Genomic DNA, 21162 nt, shown 5'->3' on the forward strand with positions numbered 1-21162 from the left:
TTAATTGAAAGCACACATTTATCAGCTTTCTACTAAGGCTATATATGAAAACATATGGAAAAGAGCTTGTGTTTTATCGTTTTACAATATATTTAATTCATTCTGAACTAAAAGCTACTTGGTTAAATCAATATAGATTATATTATAAATATCCTGCCTCTTAAAATACCAAGTTACATCTAGTATTTATTGTACTGTTCTCAATCTGCCATATTAACTCTACTGTTGCTTTTTCTGTGTATCTTTTTGTTTTCATTCTCGTTCTCCATCTCTTTTTACTCTTCGCTGCTTATATGGTGCAGTTTGGGACAGAGGCTCAACGCTAATGCTTCATGGCAAGCGTGGCTGAAACTGGCAAGTAACACAACATGTCAGTCATATGGCAAAACATATGGCAAACGCTGGATTATAGTTTGCCATAATCCAGCCTGAGGTCGGGTGTTTTGTGTCAAACTGGTTTATGAATGAAATGTGCAATACTGGCTCTTATTAATGACATTATTCATTTCCCTTAAAAACAAAACAGGCAACTAGATTTCCATGCTGTTCATGGTAGGTTTGCAAGGAAAAAAAGAAAACAAAAAAAGCCTAAAAATACAAAATGGAACGTGTGCACCATTTAAACAGTACACACAGAAGACCATTACCACTCTGAATTACCAAACTTGGATTTAGACTAGAATCAGTGTAGTGGTAGTGCCATCTTGTGGTTCTGTCTTTTACTTCAAAATCTGAAGGAGCCATCTCCTGGTCACACAAAGTGCTTAGTGGCATCCAGATATGCTTATCCAGGTGTCTGGTCAGTTTGCACATATGTGCGTGACTTTTCTACATCAGTACTGAGGGACAGAGAAAGCCTTTTGTGAGAAGTTGGCTAGGATTTGGGAAACAACTTGGGATGAAAATGCTTTTTCTTTTATTTTTGAAACTATTCTGTTTCAGACGTTACAAAAACGACATATATGCAATACTGACTTTTTATAACTTACTGTTTGTTATCCCTTAGGATTTGGCCTGTAGGAGCTGTTCTAAAAATGGCCTGTTGCATTCACGCTGCATGGCACTCACTAGGACTGCGACAAGTCTGTTTTTAGAATGACGTATTCTGGCCAGTAACCTTTTCCATTCTGTATGCGGATAGAGAGTGGCTCTCTGTGTGTATGCACATACACGGAATTCATGAGTTTATGGGGAAATGGACAATGGAACTGGATGTGACATAGTTAAAACTGCTTGACACATTTATTATTAAGACCTTGCTTTTGTTGGCTTTAGACTTGAACCACTTATCTTCCTTGGTTGTTGGCTAATCAAAATGTTCCCCTCCCTCCATTTCTAAAAGGTGTTATTTCAGTGATTGGCACTCTTGAAAATGTCCTTCAGAGTAAGACAAGAAATTTGGTGGTATGTGCGTCAAGGGCAGGAAGAAAAATCTAAGTTTAAGTCACAGTTTTGTTTGAATATATATCCTATCTCTGTCTGAAAAGCCACCAAAACCAAACCTGGTTCTTAATTTTAAGTCTCTGCTGTAATTTATACATGCTGAGAAAAACTGGTTAGATGCTGCCAGCAAACTGACCATTCTGCCCTGCATTCACTGTGTTGCTGAGTTACTTCAAGCCAGGATAACCAAGTCTTTCCCTGCAGATCTTTGAAATTGAGTTTTGTGCTGTTTTTCTTTGGAATTTAGTTTGATTTTTGGCAGCAGTACAGCCTCAGCCCTGGAGTATTTAAAGATACCCATAGGCAGTCAGTATCCTAATGAAAGGAAGTCTCTTCCCCTGTAACTGGTTCACACACAGTCTTGCACGCAGCATTATAGATCCACTCAAGCACCAGATCACTTGCTGCCTATGGCACTGACACACAGTCAAATCTAGACAAGCTTCTCAAGTTTGCCACTACCGAAGTCATCGTTTTATCCTTACGCTATCTTCTGTTGCCCATTCATCCCCAGGCTGAATGGATGTCAGTATTACATTCTGCTCTGACAGACAAGTGGCAGGGGCAGCAGCTGAGAATAGCAGCTGTTACAGTTGCCTGTGGGGGTATCACAAGTGGTGTATTTGTGAACTTCACTGCTTGGAGAGACAGGATCGCTCCTAAGTATTGGCAGAGTTTATATGGCAATATCTGTTGCTGCCACCCACTTAGCTGATGGATCCTGCTACTTCGTTTCATTGTATTTTTTTTCTGTCAGTAGGCTGCAATGCATAAAAACATTTGAGCTTGCCTTGGCAAATTCTCAGACCCTGTAAGAAAGTATAGCTAAAGATTGCCTTGAGTAGAATCCTATTTTACAAGGGGAACGGTCTGTATTGGACACATCTTTGATAAACATTAATATGGAATTATACCATGATAATCTTGTATTTGTAACAAGTCTGCTGACTTGTTTTAAACTTCTGGCAAAAGAGAATATGTAAAATCAGGATTTATTCGACCTTCTTGAATTCATTCTTGTTTAGCCCACAAAGAAGCAAAGCAACTTTGCTACAGATACAAGGCATGTTATACATCCCTTTCTTTAAGATTTCTAATAATATAAAAATGGGGCAATGGAACTCCAGTTTCCACTTATTCTCAGTCCTATGCTTGTTTCTTTTTTATTTTTTTTTTAATCACTGCACTTTACATTTAAAATAAAAACACTGAGCCCTTTCATGGGGAGAGAGAACTTTCATTCAGAAAGTTGGTCTCTCCTTCATTAAGTCAACGAGTTGCAATGGTAGAGCACCAACAGGACTGTGGATTTAGAAGCTAGAAAACTTGGTTTTCACTATTCATTTAATTTAGGTTTTTGGAGGGATGGTTATGTCTGCCTCACTTAACTTGATCTTAACTGCAGCAGTGCATTGCAATATCCTTTTCTAAATGAAGTGCACTAAAATACACTAATTCTCCAGAAAGCATCAAATGAAACAGCAAAAAGCAAAAAACAAACAAACAAAACATATTTGATGGCATATTTTTAATCAAGTCCCCAAACTAACAGAAAAAAAGGCATTGAGAATTATCTTCTTAATGAATTAGTCTGAGCAGTGGAATAGTGAAAATTGGATTTGCTAAACAGACTCAAAGTGTTTTGGACATCAGTATTGCCAGTTTTATAGTTTTGTTGTTCCAGATTTGCAGAAAAAGAATAATGAACTTAGCGTATACCTCCAATACTTGCATTAATGCCTTTACGGTTTTGGTGGTGTTCTTGCTCATACTTTAGATTTAGATTACTTCTCCCTTCTCCCTCTCGTGGCTTTAGCTTAATTCATTGTCATCCCTCTATGCTGAGTTCAACTAGGTGAGGTAAAAGGTTTCATTTGTTGTCTTCTCTTTTTTGTTTTCCAAACTCAGATCCAAAAGGAAAGTCCTTGGCCGTAAAGATTCTGAAGACGAGCGCACCCGCAACCATTCTCCATCGCCCCCCGTAACGCCCACTGGTGCTTCCCCAACCTTGTCTACCCTCAAACAAGCAGGATCCATTCAGAGAAGCGTTCGCAAGAGCAGCACCAGCAATGACAACTTCAAAGCCCTGCTGCTGAAGAAGGGGAGCCGCTGTGACACCAGCTCCCGCATGTCAGCAGCAGAGATGTTGAAGAACACGGACCCGCGGTTCCACCGGGCAAAGACAGACGCCTCCCCGGACCTTTCTGACAGCCCGGCCAGCTGCTCGCCCAGCAAGAGCAAACGGGCCCAGGAGGAGTGGGCCAAGAGCGAGGGCCTGATGCCGAGAAGCATGTCCTTTTCTGGCACTAGGTACGGCCGATCGCGAACGCCCCCCTCCGCTGCCAGCAGCAAGTACAACGTCCGCAACCGCATCCAGAGCAGCCCCATGACTGTGATTAGCGAAGGAGATGGGGAAGTGGTGGAGCAGTCGGAGGGCAGGGTCCGAAGGACTTTGGAAGAGCAGCAGGAGAGGCAGCTCGATATGTTTAACAGTGATGAAATAGACATGAATGACTTTCCGTACGCTGAGGAGCCAGGCTGCAAGGAGACCTTGGATCCAACCCATCTAGACTTAATGACGCAGCCAGGTACTTCGGAGAAGTATCTAAGTCCTTCAGCTGAAGAAAGTTAAGAGGCTGTGACAGAAGGCATTGGATATTTGTCTAGAAAATGACAGAGGACTAGATTCCAGAAGAAAGCCCAGATCAGGACAAGTTTACTTCACGGAGCATTTATTCCATGAACTGCATGTGTGTGTTTAAATGCCGAAGCAATGATAGTTCTGCATGGTTGGGTTGGGGTGGGGAGGACTTGCTTTGAATGAATGGTCTGTGGCTTAAAGAAAGTAACAGCGGAAATTTTTGTGTAAAGCCTTAGAAGTCCTCTTGCGGGGTGTGGGGAGGGATTTTTCTCAGAGCCTGTAGGGGTGTGAAGTTTTTCTTTTTCTTGAGACTGCAATTGTGCAAGCAAAATTTAGGAATAAGCCTGAAAAAAGAGGAATGGGAAGGCTTCTGTGCTACAAGCTGGACGTTTGCTTCAAAAGCATTGCAATGGTGCAGCGTAGTGCATTCGTTAAGCAGAGTGGTAGGACGAGGTGCGTGGACCTGTGAGAGGGCAGTGGAGTTGGTGCTGGGACTGCAGGGCTTCCTACTCGGGTACGTCCCAGAGTCAGAGGATGCTTGTCCTGCTAATGCAAATAAGTCACCGGGTTAAGAGTTGGTCCAGGGTACTTTGTTTTTTCCTGAGGGAAAATGAAACTTGAGTTAACACGGAAGAGGGAGCGAAGTTTTATAACACAGTACTAGCTGCTGTGCAGCCACACACGTGCACTTGGCGAAACACAAGTTTCCAAGTGAAGTGCTTCCCTGACCAGAGTATTCCCTTAGAGAACTGGAACAACTGCATGTGTGCAGAGGTTGTGAGCAGACAACAGAGAAGTGGGAGAGGAATTAAACTGTATACTGCTGGAGTTTGGAAAGGTTAAGTTTCTGAATTATTAAAAAAATAAATAAATAAAAATTGAGAACTTGCACTACGGAGCTGTAGGTGGAGCCTGTCTTTCCAAATTGAAATTTGGGAGTAACGTTTTGCCAGAAGTCTTTCTTCCATTTGTCAAAATGGAAGGGCTATTACTTTTCATCACTTGAAATATGAATACTTGCTAACTTTTGGTTACCAAAGAATGAGTTACAGTTACTTTCCTTTTTGATTTGCCTGCAGTATTTCTTTTCCTTTTTTAACCTTAATAATTTAGTGAGGATCATTTTTATTGTATATTTTACAGAAAATAAAAACATTAAACGGTTTTCCAATTGTAAAGAAAACCATTAATTAAAACTGAACTATTGGCTGGAGTTTGGGGTTCTTAGTAGGAATGAAGCTTTTCATTTGTAAGAAGAATTTTTGCATCATTTGATGGCGTGCGCAGTTTTTGTATTGTTTGTAAATATTAAAAGTTGTTAAAATATCTTTTGATCTCCCTACCGTAGAATTTATACATTTTTAGATTGCTTTTAAAAAGAAAAAAGCACTCTTTGTAGATTATTTATTTTAGAGAAATATGCTTGTAATCTCTTTCTTCAATCCTTTACTTGTTAGTAATGTAAATTTCAGGGGCCTTTGTTTAACTCTTCCCTTCACAAGAGGGGAACAGTGATGAAAATGCTGTGACTTTGCTTCAATAAAGAAAAAGGCTGCCAGTTGCCATATTGTCTTTTGAGTTGATTAAAATCTCCTTCAAAAGATGTGTTTAGCAGTGTATGGCAACCCGCTGAATGCCATAAACCATGCATCTGGCTACTAATCTCCACTTCTCATTGCAAAAGTTACTAATTCAGTTTAGAGACAGAACTAAGGCATACTTACACATCCATCCCATTTTGGCATGTCAATGCTAAGACTAAACAAAATGAAATAATCATAAGCTTTTTTTTTTTTTTTTTTTTTTTTTTTTTCCCAGTATCATACATGAGTGTTTCTACTACTCCTTACTTGCAACCTGTCCCAGAAAACTAAAATCCTTGGAGAACCAGATTATAAGCAGTATAGGAGAGAAGTGACGAGTGAATGCAGCTGCACACACCAGAACAAGGCTGGGATTAACTGGTGCACAGCAAACTTTCTACCATTTGTGCATGCTAAATGTATTTAAAGAACTGTTGGCTTTTGGAGTTAAATGAAAAGCTGAATGGGTAAAATAGACAATTTCAGGTGTTATTAATACTGATCTGAACTAGAGGTCACTGGCTGGCTGTTCCTTTGGTGTTTCTCTCAGAGCAGATCACGTTAAGCACAGAGCACTGCAGAGTGCATGGAACACGTCCAGCAGCAGGTACTTTCCTTCTCAAAGCCATGTGTACGCGTAGACCGGTCCTCATACCACCATCCTGGCAGGAAAATATTCAGGCTTTGTTTTATTGTTTACAAATGGGGAAATAGTCTAAGTGAAAACCTGCAGTATTAGAGAGAGTCATAGTTCTGTTGTCTGCAACTTCTGCAGAGTTTTTCAGCATTTTACTTAAAAGTGCCTCTTAGAAGGAGCCTGGCCATTCTTTTTTTTTTTTTTTGCCTGATGCTAGCCATTTGATGCTGCCATAAATTTATAGTCTATGTAGGAAACTCTTTGGAAAGTCCTGGCTTATTTACACAGCACATTGGCAACACAGGTAGGTGGGATTAAACTGAAAGGTAGGCTAAAATATATTTAGTAGCACTTATAATGATGTTTATTTAGACAATTGATGTAACTTTCGTATGGAAGTGTCACCATATCAACTACCCTCTGTAGCAGCTCTCAAAATTGGTTCGTAGCTCAGCTTTTTCAGCAGTGTACTCCTCAGCCCAAGTTTCCACTCCAAAATCTTACAAAGACAACAGCTTTAGGCTGTGTTTTCTGTACTGTCAACAACTTCGGTGTGTATGTAATAATGGTAAGGAAAACATGCTTAACTTTGTGTCACACATCCAAATGCAAAGTTGTTTTCTTCAATTAGAAGCTTCCTCTGTAGGCAGGATTTGCAATTGTGGCTTTATTGGTCAACAAGTATGAATTAAGTGTAGGAAACCTTTGCTAAAGACATCCAGAGCCCACAGAGGGGAGGGAAGATATGCAAACTTTGGCCATGTTCAAGAGAAAATGAAGACTGCTGTCGTCCTGATGCTTAATTGATCATACTGTTACAGGGCTTCTTCATAGTTTTACAGTTGGTTTACACTTTTCCTCTAAAGCTAGAATCATTGAAGCTAGATTGGAGATTAATTTCTGTTTGTCCTTTTATTGAGAATGGTTTTTAACTTCCGTGTTTTCCTATTCTTTGCTCTGTATTAGTTCATTTTATGCTTCCTTTGTTTATGTTCAAAGTTCTGTCTTACTCCTGACCGATGTACGCAGCCCCGACCTCCCTTAGAATTAAAGCCCTTAAGTTATTACAAGTCCATGCATCCGTAAAGCTGCATGGTATTTACAGGTTTACATTGCTCATGCAGTGGAGAAAGGAGAATTTATTGATGTAAATGAAGGATGGTTATGCAAGGAACAATAGCTTGGTGAGAGGAGGTTTGGAAGGCTACTGGAAATCGGTGAGAAGAATTCAGGAAGAGGTGGAGTTGATGAAGGTGTGGTTTTGGGGAACCAGGACTGGAGGCTCGTTCGTGCATAAGGTGCAGCCTGGAAGAAGGCACAGGATAATGGCAGAAAAGGTGCAGTAAGGAGGTTACTGAGAAGTAGGGTGACTGCAAGGATGTCAGTAAGACACTGGGCAGGCAGGTACAGAAGAGAGAAGGCAAAGTAACCATTGGATAGTCACAGCAAGGGGGACGAAAAAAATCAGCCTTACGTGTTTCTTCACAGTGCCATAGAGAAGGCCAAAGTCAATCAAACATGGAAAAAGCATTGCAGAAAAGGAAAAGGCAAAATTCTGTGTGCTTAGAGAAGCGGTAACAGGCTGAAGTGAGGAAACATCAGGCAATACTGGACAGGCAGCTGCAGGCTCGAGCACAATAGTTGCAAGGGTTCTGTACACAAAGGCATGCCTGAAAAATGGAAAGAACATGGGATCAGAGAGATTAAAGCTCAGATTCATCCTGCCTAATTTCTACAAGCATCCCTGTGCCCAGTGATTCCTACCGACTGGCTATGGTTCTCCAGAGACACCTGTATGCTAGGAACTTGCTAAACTTTATCAGTCATTTTCTAGAGTGAGGAGAGGCCATTTTGCACAGGGATAAGCTTCTTTATAATATTGCAAGCAAATATATCTTGTTGAGTGTTCTTCAGATCCCACAAGGTTCTGGAAAAGCCATTTATAGCAGCAGTCACTGCTTCAACAAAGCTGTTGCTATAAGGCATTCGCTGAAGTTGTTCACAACGATATATTGCTTGCTTCAATAAGAGGAGATTAAAAGGATGGACTTCAACAATAAAGTGATTTAAAAAATTGCAGTGGCAATGAGGAATCATTTTATCTGTTTTATTTAAATGAACTCCAGTACTCACACAGACACACACATACAAAGAACACAAAAGCGTATGTTATATTATCTTTCTGATTCTTCCACTTATTTACACTTAGTTTTCTGAATAACTTTCAGGAGTTACTTCTTTCATGGTTAAGATTAGATAAGTCTTCTGACACAAAACTGATCATTTTCTAGGTCCTAAAGTGGCATTATCAATTTTAAATCAGAGTGGTGCGTAAAAATCTTGCAGGTATTCACTAGTGGAATGAGAATGTGGCCATGCTGGTCTGAATTAATATGCAATGAAAGATTAAAACACAGAGATGTTTAATAAAGAAGTGACATGTCATGTATTGTTCTGGAAGACTGGATAAGTGCCTTAATAGTGCCTCGACAGCAGAATGAGTACATTTTATGTTGCAAATTTAGCTCTTTACAGTTGGGTTATTTCATGAGTGAACAACCTTTTAGGGGCCAATTAATTCTCCCAACAATGCAAATGCAAAATGTCATTGATTTTTAGTAGGAAATTGTCTGTTAATAATGAATCCAAATATGTGTGTATATGCGTATATACAGAAGAGAGAAAGGTCGATCCCAACATACATGAGTTCCTTCCACCTGCAGCACACTGCTTTATCTGGGCACCAGACTGGTATAAAACCAGAAGTTCCAGCTACTGAAGGAACAACAACAACAAAAAAGTAAAAATCCATTGGGACAGGTAGGCTGTGGAAGTTTGTGCATATTCACTGTGTCTTGAAAAAATAAAATAAAATTTGACTTCTTTTTGGATGGTTAAAACTAATTTGGGAAAAAATATTTTTTTTTTTTCCATAAACATATAAATGAACAACAATCAGACAAAATCTGGCAATGAACAAGGGAACAAAATGCATTATCTGCCATCCGAAGAAGAATGATACCATAGTAGCAGTATTCCAGTTGTTTAACACCCATATTCTTGGAAAACTAATACTTTTTTAAAGTTAGTCAAACACACATTGCGTGCTCCTGAAGGCAGGAATTTTTGTGTCTATTTTGCTGCAATCCAGTGCAAGAAGAGTGTTAGGAACATAGCTGGTAATTTCATTTGGAAAAACCAGGCTGACTTCTAGGCTGTTTTAAATGTGGTGAAAGAGCATTAAAATGGTGAGTACTGAGTGCCATGGAGCATCGCCAGTGGAGAAGCTGTCCTAGTGGCTGAAGATGGTGCCATCCTCTCGTTAATCAGGATGTTACAGTTTAATCAGCAACACACTGCCTGAGAAATGGTGATTGTTGTAAATTGCTGTGCCAATTGGGACCTGCAGTAGTAGTGAGTCAAAAGGATTTTTTTGAAAGTCCACATTAATATAGCCGGTACAGCAGTCAGAAAATAGGGAGTGAGAATGATTTTCATATATTTACCTTTTTATAGAGGCCTAGTACAAAGCAAAAGTACATTTCAGAAAGCAGATCTTAAGACAAGAAAAACGTGTGCAGCAGGCAGCATGGGGCTGGGCCATCTGGTTGCACAGGAGTCAAAGTGTGGCTGTGGGGTAGCTCGTGAGCCACGAGTAGCACAGGCAGTACCAAACTGCTGGTGATCCCCAGTGATACTGGCATATTTCCACACCAAGCACGCTTTATCTTTTACAGTAAAAGTCTGTGTTAGCCAAGATGAACCAAACTTAAATTCTACAGAAAGGTCTCAGTGATTCGATGTACAGGAAAAATGTGTACCACAATAAAATGCTCAAGAAGGCAGTGCTTCATTTGTTCCCAAACGCAACTTTGATAATATTGTTTTGCTCCATCTACCAATGCAGCTTGGGGCAAAATTTTCAGACATAGGTGAAGACTGTGGCACATGGGGACATGAAGAGCAGTTGATAGGTTATTTCTGTGAGATTAAAAAATCACCAGCACTACTTTGTTTCTAGACTGTCAAGCACAACCCTAGGCAAGTGAGCTCTTGTAAAATAAAAGCTTTTTCTCTGAAGTGTTTTTTTTTTTCTTTTTTTTTTTTTTTTTTTTTTTTTCCTGAAGTTCTAGGCTTCAGAGCTACACTTGAGAATGCAGTAAATTAGTCATTGAATTCATGGGTTGAATTTCTTGTATGATGTGATGACCTCTGAGGAGCCAGTTTGGATTCAGGGAACAGAGAAACAAAAATTACTTTCTGTGGCACAAACATGCTCTGTCTCAAGTGATGACCAGTGTGTGGGAAATTGCAGTGTCATCCTAGAAGAGAAACTGTTAGTACATACCAGACCTTATCTAAAATGCTTGCTGAGAAAAGAGGGAGGAAAATATCTTGACAATAAACTGAAACTGTCTTTCTCAAAAGTCCTTCTGGTTGTCAATTCATTTGCAATTCTCAAAAATTTGATGTCCTCAGAGATGCTTTCTGGAAAAGTAAAATTTCATCAAACTAGGAATTTGGGAATACTGAAAATATGAATGGAAAAGATCTACATTTTTCCTGTTAATTTTCATTTAAAAATTTCAGTAGTCTGTAACTTTAAGAAAATACTGGAATCTGGAAATCAGTTTGTTGCCTTAATGGGTGCAAAGTAGTCAAGTTTCTTCCTCTGCGCCCTGTTTCCTGCTGGCACATGTTTTTATTGTGCTAAACATGACTACAGAAAGCAGTATGTGACTTGATGTGGATCTTTTATCTTATATAAACTGTCATTTTTGTAAGAAAAGAAAAGAAAAAAAAAAAAAAGAGAGAGAGAGAGATCTGGCTTTTGCGTACGAATCACCCCAGTAAATGCCTATGGTAAGAGGGTAATGACTTCTGCAGTATTAAAAGCTAATTCAGACCAGGTTTTGGCCCTAGGCAGTGCAGAGTTTAGTTGATGAAAATGAAAACTCCATTCCCTAATGCAGGTAGGTACTAGTTCGCTGACTTTCTTACTCTGGAGAGTCCCTTTGGTCTATAGAGAAACAAACAATTTGGCAGCACCACACAACTTAATCCACGCCTGGCAGACACACTCATTTCTGCTCATTCTTCAGAGTAATTCTATCAGCATGGCGTTCACGTGGAACTAACAGGGGACTGCAAAGATGGATGCAGGGTGGACCTGCACCAGACTCACTGGGTAAGTCTCTATTTTTATCCTTACAGAAGACCAGATAAGTAAAAACAGCTCAATGGCATATAGAAACTCCAGCAGATCAGCTAAAGAATATGGAGTTCAAGAAAGCATCTGTCTTGGTGGCTTCTTCCCAGGCTCCATTGACTTTTAATTCTGTACAGGGGGCAGTAATACAGCAAATAAATATGATTTGAATTCATTGTCTTGCCATAGTTCTTTGGGCAACAAAGTAGAAGGGACTATTTCTCTGCACCTTCACGTCTTGTTAGATTCTGTGCTGTATCACACAGTGCACGCTGTAATAATATGCTCCCTGTATTTATGGGGTCATTCCTCTGTGGACTTTTTTTAATGCCTTTCAAAATATTGCCTAAGACTGCAGTCTTTCCCTTAGTGAGGTCACTATTACGATCCCGTTCCTACCTCCATTATACTAAAAAAAAAAAAAAATTGTATTTTTGAAATTAGCTAATTTCATACAGATTTCACAGGGTGGTCATAGCAAAGTGGAAAAGCCAGTAAGAGGAGATGGAAAGACTCTGAGATCATGTGCAGCAATCACCCTACATTAGATTAGTTTCCTGAAGAAAACTTACTAAACAGCACACCTTTGCCTCAGTATCCCTGGTGAAGAGCAATCAGATCACCTCTCTTTCAAGTGAAAAGGCCATAAAATATTCTTGCTGAGCAATTCTTACTGTCACAAAGACTTACAGTTTATGTGTTTTTTTTAACCCTGTGTCGTGGTTTAACCCAGCCGTCAGCTAAACACCACACAGCTGTTCGCTCACCCACCCCCCTCCCTCTCTGGGATGGGCAAGAGAAACGGGAAAGTGAAGCCCGTGAGTTGAGATGAAGACAGTTTATTAAGACAGGAAGATAATAATAACAATAATAACAATAACAATAATAATACTAACAACAATGACGATACTACTACTACTACTACTGTGCACAAACAAGTGATGCACAGTGCAATTGCTCACCACCCGCTGACCGATGCCCAGCCTAACCCCAAGCAGTCCCGGCCCCCCACCCCCGGCTAGCCACCCCTATATATTGTTTAGCATGATGTCAGATGGTGTGGAATACCCCTCTGGCTAGTTTGGGTCACCTGTCCTGGGTCTGTCCTCTCCCAGCTCTTGCTGCACCCCCAGCCTGCCCGTTGGCAGGACAGAGCCAGAAGCTGAGACGTCCTTGGCTTGCTGCAAGCACTGCTCTGCAACAATTAAAACATCGGGGTGTTATCAGCACTCTTCTCATCCTAAGCCAAAACATAGCATTCTACCAGCTACTAGGAAGAAAATTAACTCTGTCCTAACTGAAACCAGGACATCTGTCCACCCCTTATTCCATACCATTTATGTCATGCTCAGGTTACACTCTTTCCCATGCATTCTAATTAATCACCATTTTCATCTAGGGTATATAGTAGTCCTGGTAGTGATGAGATGCAGTATTATATAGTAATTAACATGATACAATTCAATTCATGGGCTATTCTCACTCAGTATTCAATCCGCTTGAGGTACACACCCTACCTCTCCGTTCCTTTGCATCACCCACCAAGTGTATCCAGGTCCCTGAGCAAAAGCAATTCCACGAATGGGTTTGCCTTTTCCTGAGGCAGGAGTAGCCCAGACTGTTTTACCCAGCATATTTCTTACGTGTACTACAGGAACTTTATCCCCTTCTACAGTACATAACAGGTTTGATTGGGCAGGTCCAGCTTGGTTGGCAGATCCCCTAGTATTAACTAACTAGGTGGCCTTTGCCAAAGGCGTATCCCAGTTTTTGAATGTCCCAGCGCCCATTGCTTTCAATGTAGTCTTTAACAGTCCATTGTATCGTTCAACTTTCCCGAAGGCTGGTGCATGATAGGGGATGTGATACACCCACTCAATACCGTGCTCATTGGCCCAAGTGTCTATAAGGTTGTTTCGGAAATGAGTCTCATTGTCTGACTCTATTCTTTCTGGGGTGCCATGTCGCCATAGGACTTGCTTTTCAAGGCCCAGGATAGTGTTCCGGGTGGTGGCATGAGGCACAAGATATGTTTCCAGCCATCCGGTGGTTGTTTCCACCATTGTAAGTGCCCCATGGCGCTTGCCGTTGCGAGTTTGAGTGTGATGTAGTCAATCTGCCAGGCCTCTCCATATTTATATTTCAGCCATCGTCCTCCATACCAAAGAGGCTTTGACCCTTTGGCTTGCTTGATTGCAGCACATGTTTCACAGTCATGAATAACCTGTGCTATAGTGTCATGTCCACCCCTCGATCACGAGCCCATCTGTATGTTGCATCTCTGCCTTGATGGCCTGAGGTGTCATGGGCCCATCGGGCTATAAAAATTCACCTTTATGCTGCCAATCCAGGTCCACCTGAGCTACTTCAATCTTAGCAGCCTGATCCACCTGCTGGTTGTTTTGATGTTCTTCAGTAGCCTGATTCTTGGGCACATGAGCATCTACGTGGCATACCTTTACAGCCAGGTTCTCTACCCGAGCAGCAATATCTTGCCACAATGCCCAGATGGGTTTGCCCCTGTGCTGCCAGTTGTTTTGCTTCCATTTCTGTAACCATCCCCACAGGGCGTTTGCTACCATCTCTGAATCAGTGTAGAGATAGAGAACTGGCCATTTTTCTTGTTCAGCAATATCTAAAGCCAGCAGAATGGCCTTCACTTCTGCAAACTGACTCGATTCACCTTCTCCCTCAGCAGCTTCTGCAACTCGTTGTGTAGGACTCCATACAGCAGCCTTCCGTCTCCGATGCCTCCCCACAATACGACAGGACCCATCAGTGAACAGGGCATATTTCTTCTCATTCTCTGGTTGTACAGTGGGGCTTCTTCAGCACGACCCACCTCCTCCTCCAATGATATCCCAAAGTATTTGCCTTCTGGCCAGTCCGTAATCACTTCCAAGATTCCTGGGCCACTGGGGTTTCCTATTTGAGCCCGCTGAGTAACCAGGTGCAACCCACTTGCTCCACATAGCATCAGTTGCATGTAGAGGGGACCCTTCCCTTGAACATCCAGCCTAGTACCGGCAGTCGGGGTGCTAGGAGGAGCTGCGCTTCAGTACCGACCACCTCGGAAGCAGATGGAACTCCTTCATATGCTGCCAATATCTCCTTTTCAGTTGGAGTGTAGCGGGCCTCAGATCCTCTGTATCCCCGACTCCAAAAGCCCAGGGGTCGACCTCGAGTTTCCCCAGGTTCTTTCTGCCAGAGGCTCCAGGTGGGGCCGTTCTCCCTGGCTGCAGTGTAGAGCACATTCTCTACATCTGGTCCTGTTCGAACTAGCCCAAGGGCTACTGCATGAACTATTTCCTGCTTGATTTGTTCAAAGGCTTGATGTTGCTCAGGGCCCCATTAAAACTCATTCTTCTTACGGGTTACTCGGTAGAGCGGGTTTACAATCAGACAGTAATTTGGAATGTGCATTCTCCAAAACCCCACAACACCTAGGAAAGTCTGTGTTTCTTTTTTGCTCGTTGGTGGAGACATAGCTGTTATTTTGTTGATCACATCCATTGGGATTTGACGACATCCATCTTGCCATTTCATTCCTAAAACCTGGATCTCTCGTGCAGGTCCTTTGACTTTATTTTGTTTGATGGCAAAACCAGCTTTCAGAAGGATTTGGACTATTTTGTTCCCTTTCTCAAAAACTTCCTCTGCTGTGTCACCTCACACAACAATGTCGTCGATGTACTGCAGGTGTTCAGGAGCTTCCCCCTGCTCCAGTGCAGACTGGATCAGCCCATGGCAAATGGTAGGGCTGTGTTTCCACCCCTGGGGCAGCTGATTCCAAGTATATTGGACTCCCCTCCAAGTGAAAGCAAACTGTGGCCTGCATCAGAAATAAAAAAATGCATCAGTGATATCAGTTGTGGCGTACCACTTGGCTGCCTTCGATTCAAGTTCGTACTGAAGTTCCAGCATGTCCGGCACTGCAGCACTCAGTGGTGGCGTGACTTCGTTCAGGCCACGATAGTCCACTGTTAGTCTCCACTCACCATTAGATTTTCGCACTGGCCATATGGGACTCTTGAAAGGTCAATGAGTCTTGCTGATCACTCCTTGGCTCTCCAATTGACGAATTAGCTTATGGATGGGAATCAGGGAGTCTCGGTTAGTGTGATATTGCCGCCGGTGCACAGTTGTGGTAGCGACTGGCACTTGCTGTTCTTCGACCCTAGGCAACCCCACAACAGAGGGGTCCTCGGAGAGACCAGGCAAGGTAGACAATTGTTTAAAACCTCTGTCTCTAAGGCAGCTATACCAAAAGCCCACCAGAAGCCTTTTGGATCCTTGAAATAGCCTCTTATATGATCGTCTATGCCAAGGATACACGGAGCATCCGGGCCAGTCACAACACGGTGCTTTTGCCACTCATTCCCAGTCAGACTCACTTCAGCCTCCAGTACAGTTAACTGCTGAGATCCCCGTCACTCCATAAATACAGATGGGCTGTGGCCCTTTATAGCTCGATGGCATTACAGTACATTGTGCACCGGTGTCTACTAAAGCCTTATACTTCTGTGCGTCTGACGTGCCAGGCCATCGAATCCACACAGTCCAATAAACTCGATTGTCCCTTTCCTCCACCTAGCTGGAGGCAGGCCCCCCCTAATCCTGGTCAGAATCTTCTTCGTTTCTGTGTTTGAAGGACTGTCTGCTGGAAATTGGAGCAGCAAACTTTTCAGAGTATCCCTTTTTCCCGATTGTTTTGTTTTGCAACTCACGTACCCGTGCCTCTGGGGTTGTGGTAGATTTTCCACCCCATTTTCTCATGTCCTCTCCATGGTTTCATAAATAAAACTACAGGGTGGCACGGGGTGAGTACCCACCATAGCGTCTTCCTTGTGCGGATGAACGTTTACCCCTGACAGCTGAGACACTGCTTTGTACAGGTGGGGAGGAAAACAATCTCTCTTCAAGTTGGTGAACCTTTTCAGAAAGTTTCTCCCAGGTGTTCTCTTTTGGTCGGTGGACACTGGTTGGTTCAGGTGGGGAGGAAGATGGATTCTCTTTGAGTTGGTGGAACTCTTCAGAAAGTTTCTCCACAGCTGAGACGCAGGCCTGTAAGGAAGAGGAGAGACTTTCTTCGTACTGCCGGAGTTGTTTAGCCACTTCATCCACTGTGGGTTCCTCATCATCTTTCCAGGCCATTATTGCCAATGAGCTGGTATATGATGATGGTGCACTCCGTCCAAACTTCCGCCACATGGGTTGTGTACACCTGACTTCATCTGGATCTGTGGATGTTTGTCTGAGGTCTGGGTCCTCATAAATCACCTCCTGTATGGCTAATTCCCTCAGGTACTGGATTCCCTTCTCCATAGTGGTCCACTTGCCCGGTAGACATACAAGTTTTTCCTGGAAGGGATACCTTTCCCTCACAGCTGAGAGGAGACGCCTCCAGAGGCTGTGAGATTGTGCTCCATCTGCAATTGCTTTGTCAATGCCTGTGTCTCTAGCAAGGGATCCCAGCCGTCTGGCTTCCCTGCCCTCTAATTCCACACAATTGGCTCCGGTGTCCCAGCACCGCAGCAGCCAGGTGACAAGCTGCTCACCTATGCAATGACCAAAATCTTTTCGCACATCTCGTAGCTCAGGCTGGTATAGGTTTCGGGTAGCTACTGTTGATTTTTTGGCATCCTCGTCTTTCTCCTCCTGAATCCCTGATGGCCCAGCATCGTTGTCTCTATACCTAGATTTGGCAGAAGACTCTTTGCGTTCTAAACGACCTGAATCCCTATACCATTTGTTCACCTTCTCTACAGGGGCTACTTGCACTGCTACAGCTCGTTTCTCTGACCCAGCCACAGGAGCTGAAGCGGCTGCAGGAACTGGAGCAGCTGCAGAGTCCACTGTAGGGGTCGCAGTGGCCGTTGGATCTGTCACAGAACTTGGAGTGGCTGCAGGGTCCGTCACTAAGTTGATAGTAGTATCAATTGCAGCTCGATAGGCATGAGCCAGGCCCCGGCACGTCACAATGATCTGTGTCACTTTGGAACTGCCAGAGTCATGACACCTTTTTTTCAAGCATTCTACCAGTCTTTTAGGATTTTGCAGTTGTTCAGGGGTGAATTTCCAAAACACTGGGGGTGCCAACTGCTCTAGATGCCTGCCCATATCCTCCCATACTCCCTGCCACTCACAACTCTCCTGCCTCTGGGCAGCTCTCTGGATGAGATTCCTAAGTAGTTATTTAACTTTAAGCAAAACCCGAAGCACATTCAGGAGGCATAACAACAAGACCATGCTGGTCTGAGTATCCCAAGGATATTCAATATTTTGGAGAACTATTGTTACAAGCTCGGAGGATACGAGGGTAGTGAAGGAGAAAGGGAGAGTGATCAAGGAGGATAAAGGGGTGGTGAAGGAGAAAGGGGGAGGGAACGAGTAAGAAAAAATATCTTCCCCTTTCCCCTCCACAGATCAACTCCCTGATGAGAAAAGGTGATAGGTAGAATTGCTAATAGTTTCTGAGATATGGTTGCCAAAGTAGAGAGTCGACGACGTTGCTGAGTACAAATACCAAGTTAGAGTCATGACCAGGTATTTCACCGTCTCATAAGCCACTGTTACAATGCACAGTACCATAATGGTCTGAAACCAGGGCCCGGAGAGGATAAACAACGTGACAGAGAGCACATACGAAAATAATGTGCTATAATACTCAATTTGGAAAAAAGGCGCAGCAGACTTGAGATTAAAGCAATCAGCATTATGATAAGTAACTATTAAACAGGTCTAATACTTATACCAATTTTAGTTTAACACACTCTGGTCAGATCTGTCATTACCTCAACCCTTCGAGCCCCATGTTGGGCGCCAAAAGGACTGTCGTGGTTTAACCCAGCTGGCAGCTAAACACCACACAGTGCATCCTCCCTGCTCCCTCTCTGGGATGGGGGAGAGAAACGGGAAAGTAAAGCCTGTGAGTTGAGATAAAGACAGTTTATTAAGACAGGAAAATAATAATAACAATAATAATAATAACAACAACAATAATAATAAAAACTTTTATTTGAGCAAGGTTTGAGAGATGTGGGGTGGGGTGGGGTGGCGCGGAGGCGTGCTGAGCTCTCTTGGTCCATAGCTGCGGGGCCCGTTGGTGTGCTTGTAGGCCCATGGCTGAGTAGGGACAGGATCCTTGTGTGCTTCCTGCTCCTTTGGTGGCTGCGGTTGTAGAACGCTGCCCCAGCCTTCAGGTCAGCGGCCGCGGAGGAAGAGGACAGTGGCAGACGTTGTTGTGCTTGGGGCTCTGTGATGGGGTGCGAAAGGAAAATGATCCAAAAGAGCAGCCCCAGCCTGTTGCCAGGGTCAGCCCCTGGATCCCCGGGAGAGGCTCTGTGAGCCTGACAGCACGGCTGTCCATCCCGGGTCTCCCTCATGGCCAAGAGTCAGCTGTGTTGGGCCAGGCCTTCCCGCAGGCAGTGAGACTGTGGTGGGGAAAGGGTTGGGGCGATCTTATCTGTCCTGGAGAGTGTTGGCAGCTCTTCTGTCTGAGTTCTCAATGGGAGAGTGACCAGGAGTGTGCCGTGGTGTGGTCTCATCGCTGTGTTTGTGGCTGAAAGAAAAGAAACACCAAACAGAGCAGCATCCCCTGTGACCACGGGCAGCCCCTGCCTATGTGCCCGAGGGTCTCCAGCTACTCACCGAGGCTGTCTGTGTCCCATCGTCCTGATGGAGAGGTCACTTCTGTCCTGGCTCGATTCTGTCACGTTCCTGCTTGCTGTGGACCATGGTGGGTGTGGGTTGGGGTGATCTGACCTGTCCTGGAGAGCGTTGGCAGCTCTTCCTTCCAGCTGACTGGTCGAGGGCGGTGAGGCCAGGTTGTGCCGTAGTCTGGTCCCATCCCCAGACACACATCTTAGAGCGTGTGTGTTTCCAGCTGTAAGAGAGAAAGCCAAAGGGCAGCAGCCTTCCCCTGTGGCCAGGAGCAGCCCCTGCCTCCCAGCCTAAGACTCTCCCAGCCTCACAACAGTGCCGTCCATCCAGCTGCTCTGTGTTGGCCAAGAATTACCCATGTTTTACCAACTCCACAGGCGCTGAGACCATGGTGGGGAATAGGTTGGGGGTAGCTTATCTGTCCTGTAGAGCGTTGACACATTTTCCAGCTGAGGTGTCAAGGAGAGAGAGGCCAGGAGTGTGCCATGGTCTGGTCCCATCGCTGTCTGTTTCTGGCTTTAATAAGAGAAGGAACAACAGAGCAGCATCCCCGTGTGACTGTACTGGGTCTGGCTGGAATGTTAACTTTCCCGGCAGCAGCCCATTCAGTGCCGTACTCTGTACTTGTAGCTGGAACAGCAGTGTTATCACACCAGTGTTGTGTCTACTGCTGAGCAGCAGTGGCACAGCATTGGGCCTTTCTCTAACCCTCCTAGGGGGTGGGCAAAAAAGTGAGGAGAGAAACATCACTAGGGCAGCTGACCTAAACCAATCAAAGGGATATTCCATACCATGTGGTGTCACACTCAGCAATAAAAGGTGGAAACAGGAAGAAGAGGGGAGGGGTGGGCTCTCGTTGAGAAGACGTCGGTCCTCCTCTCGAACACCGGCTGCGTGCGTTGAGGCCTTGCTTCAAGGACGTGGTCAATCATCGCTCATTTGTGGGAAGTAGAGAGTAATTTCTTTCCTCTGCACTTCCATATAGCTTTCATTTATTTTGTTTGTTTGTTTTCCTCCCTTTTTTCCCCTTTCCCTTTTATTTCCCCTTAGTTAAATTGTTTAGTTCATGGTAGTCTTTATTTAATTATTATAATTATTTCCCTTTAATTAAATTATCCTTATCTCAACCCGTGAGTTGTTCTTTGCTTTACTTCTCCCCCTCCTCATCTAAAGGAGGGGGAGTGAGAGAGCGGTTGTGGGGTTTAGCTGCCCAGCACAGTAAAACCACCACAGTGACCACAGGCAGCCCCTGCCTCTGTGCCCGAGGGTTTTGAGCATCTCACCACGTCCGTCTGTCTCCTGTCATCCTGATGGAGCGGTCCCTGGTGTCCCTGCCGGATCGTGTCACCTTCCGGCTTGCTGTTAGAGACTGGTGGGTGTGGGTTGGGGTGATCTTACCTGTCCTGTCGAGCGTTGGCAGCTCTCCCTTCCAGCTGAGTTCTTAAGGAGAGAGAGACCAGGATTGTGTTGTAGTCTGGTCGCATCGCCGTGTGATTCCAGCTGAAAGAGAAAAAGCACCAAAGGGAGCAGCATCCCCCTGTGACCATGGGCAGCCCCTGCCTCTGTGCCCAAGAGTCTCTAGCGACTCACCAAGGCTGGCCGTGCCCCATCATCCTGATGCAACGGTTGACTCCCGTCCTGGCCCGATTCTGTCACCTTCCTGCTTGCTGTTGGAGCCTGGTGGGTGTGGGTTGGGGCGATCTCACCTGTCCTGTAGGGCGTGGAGAATTGTCTGGCCCAGTGCTGGCAAGGAGCGGCCAGGAGCATGCCACGGTTTAGTTGGGTCCGTGTGCTGTAAGGCGCTGAGAGCCATTTGAGGTGAGGGCCTGAAGAGAGAGGAGAGAGGAGCTGAGTTCCTCTGGTGGAGTTTGTGTCCAGAGCTGAGGCTGAAGCAGGAGCAGGCAGCTGAGCAGCCTCCCCGTCAGCATGGGCAGCCATGGCAGGGCTGCGTGGCCGCTGGGGCCAGCGTTCTGGGGCCAAGGCTGTC

General features: G+C 44.2%; 1 protein-coding gene across 1 annotated transcript in view; it reads left to right on the top strand.

Annotated features, from left to right (window-relative positions):
- Positions 1–4075, top strand: part of NHSL1 (NHS like 1) — a gene marked incomplete at both ends in the record, with an annotated part of 164087 nt that extends 160012 nt beyond the window's left edge. The window contains one exon of the mRNA XM_084283623.1: positions 3352–4075. Within this exon, the coding sequence (XP_084139749.1) occupies positions 3352–4075 (724 nt within the window). The remainder of the gene's footprint in view (positions 1–3351) is intronic.
- Between the last annotated feature and the right edge of the window lie 17087 nt (positions 4076–21162).

The sequence above is a fragment of the Netta rufina genome (genome assembly GCF_964035555.1).
Source record: "Netta rufina genome assembly, chromosome: 3".
Lineage (NCBI taxonomy): Eukaryota > Metazoa > Chordata > Aves > Anseriformes > Anatidae > Netta > Netta rufina.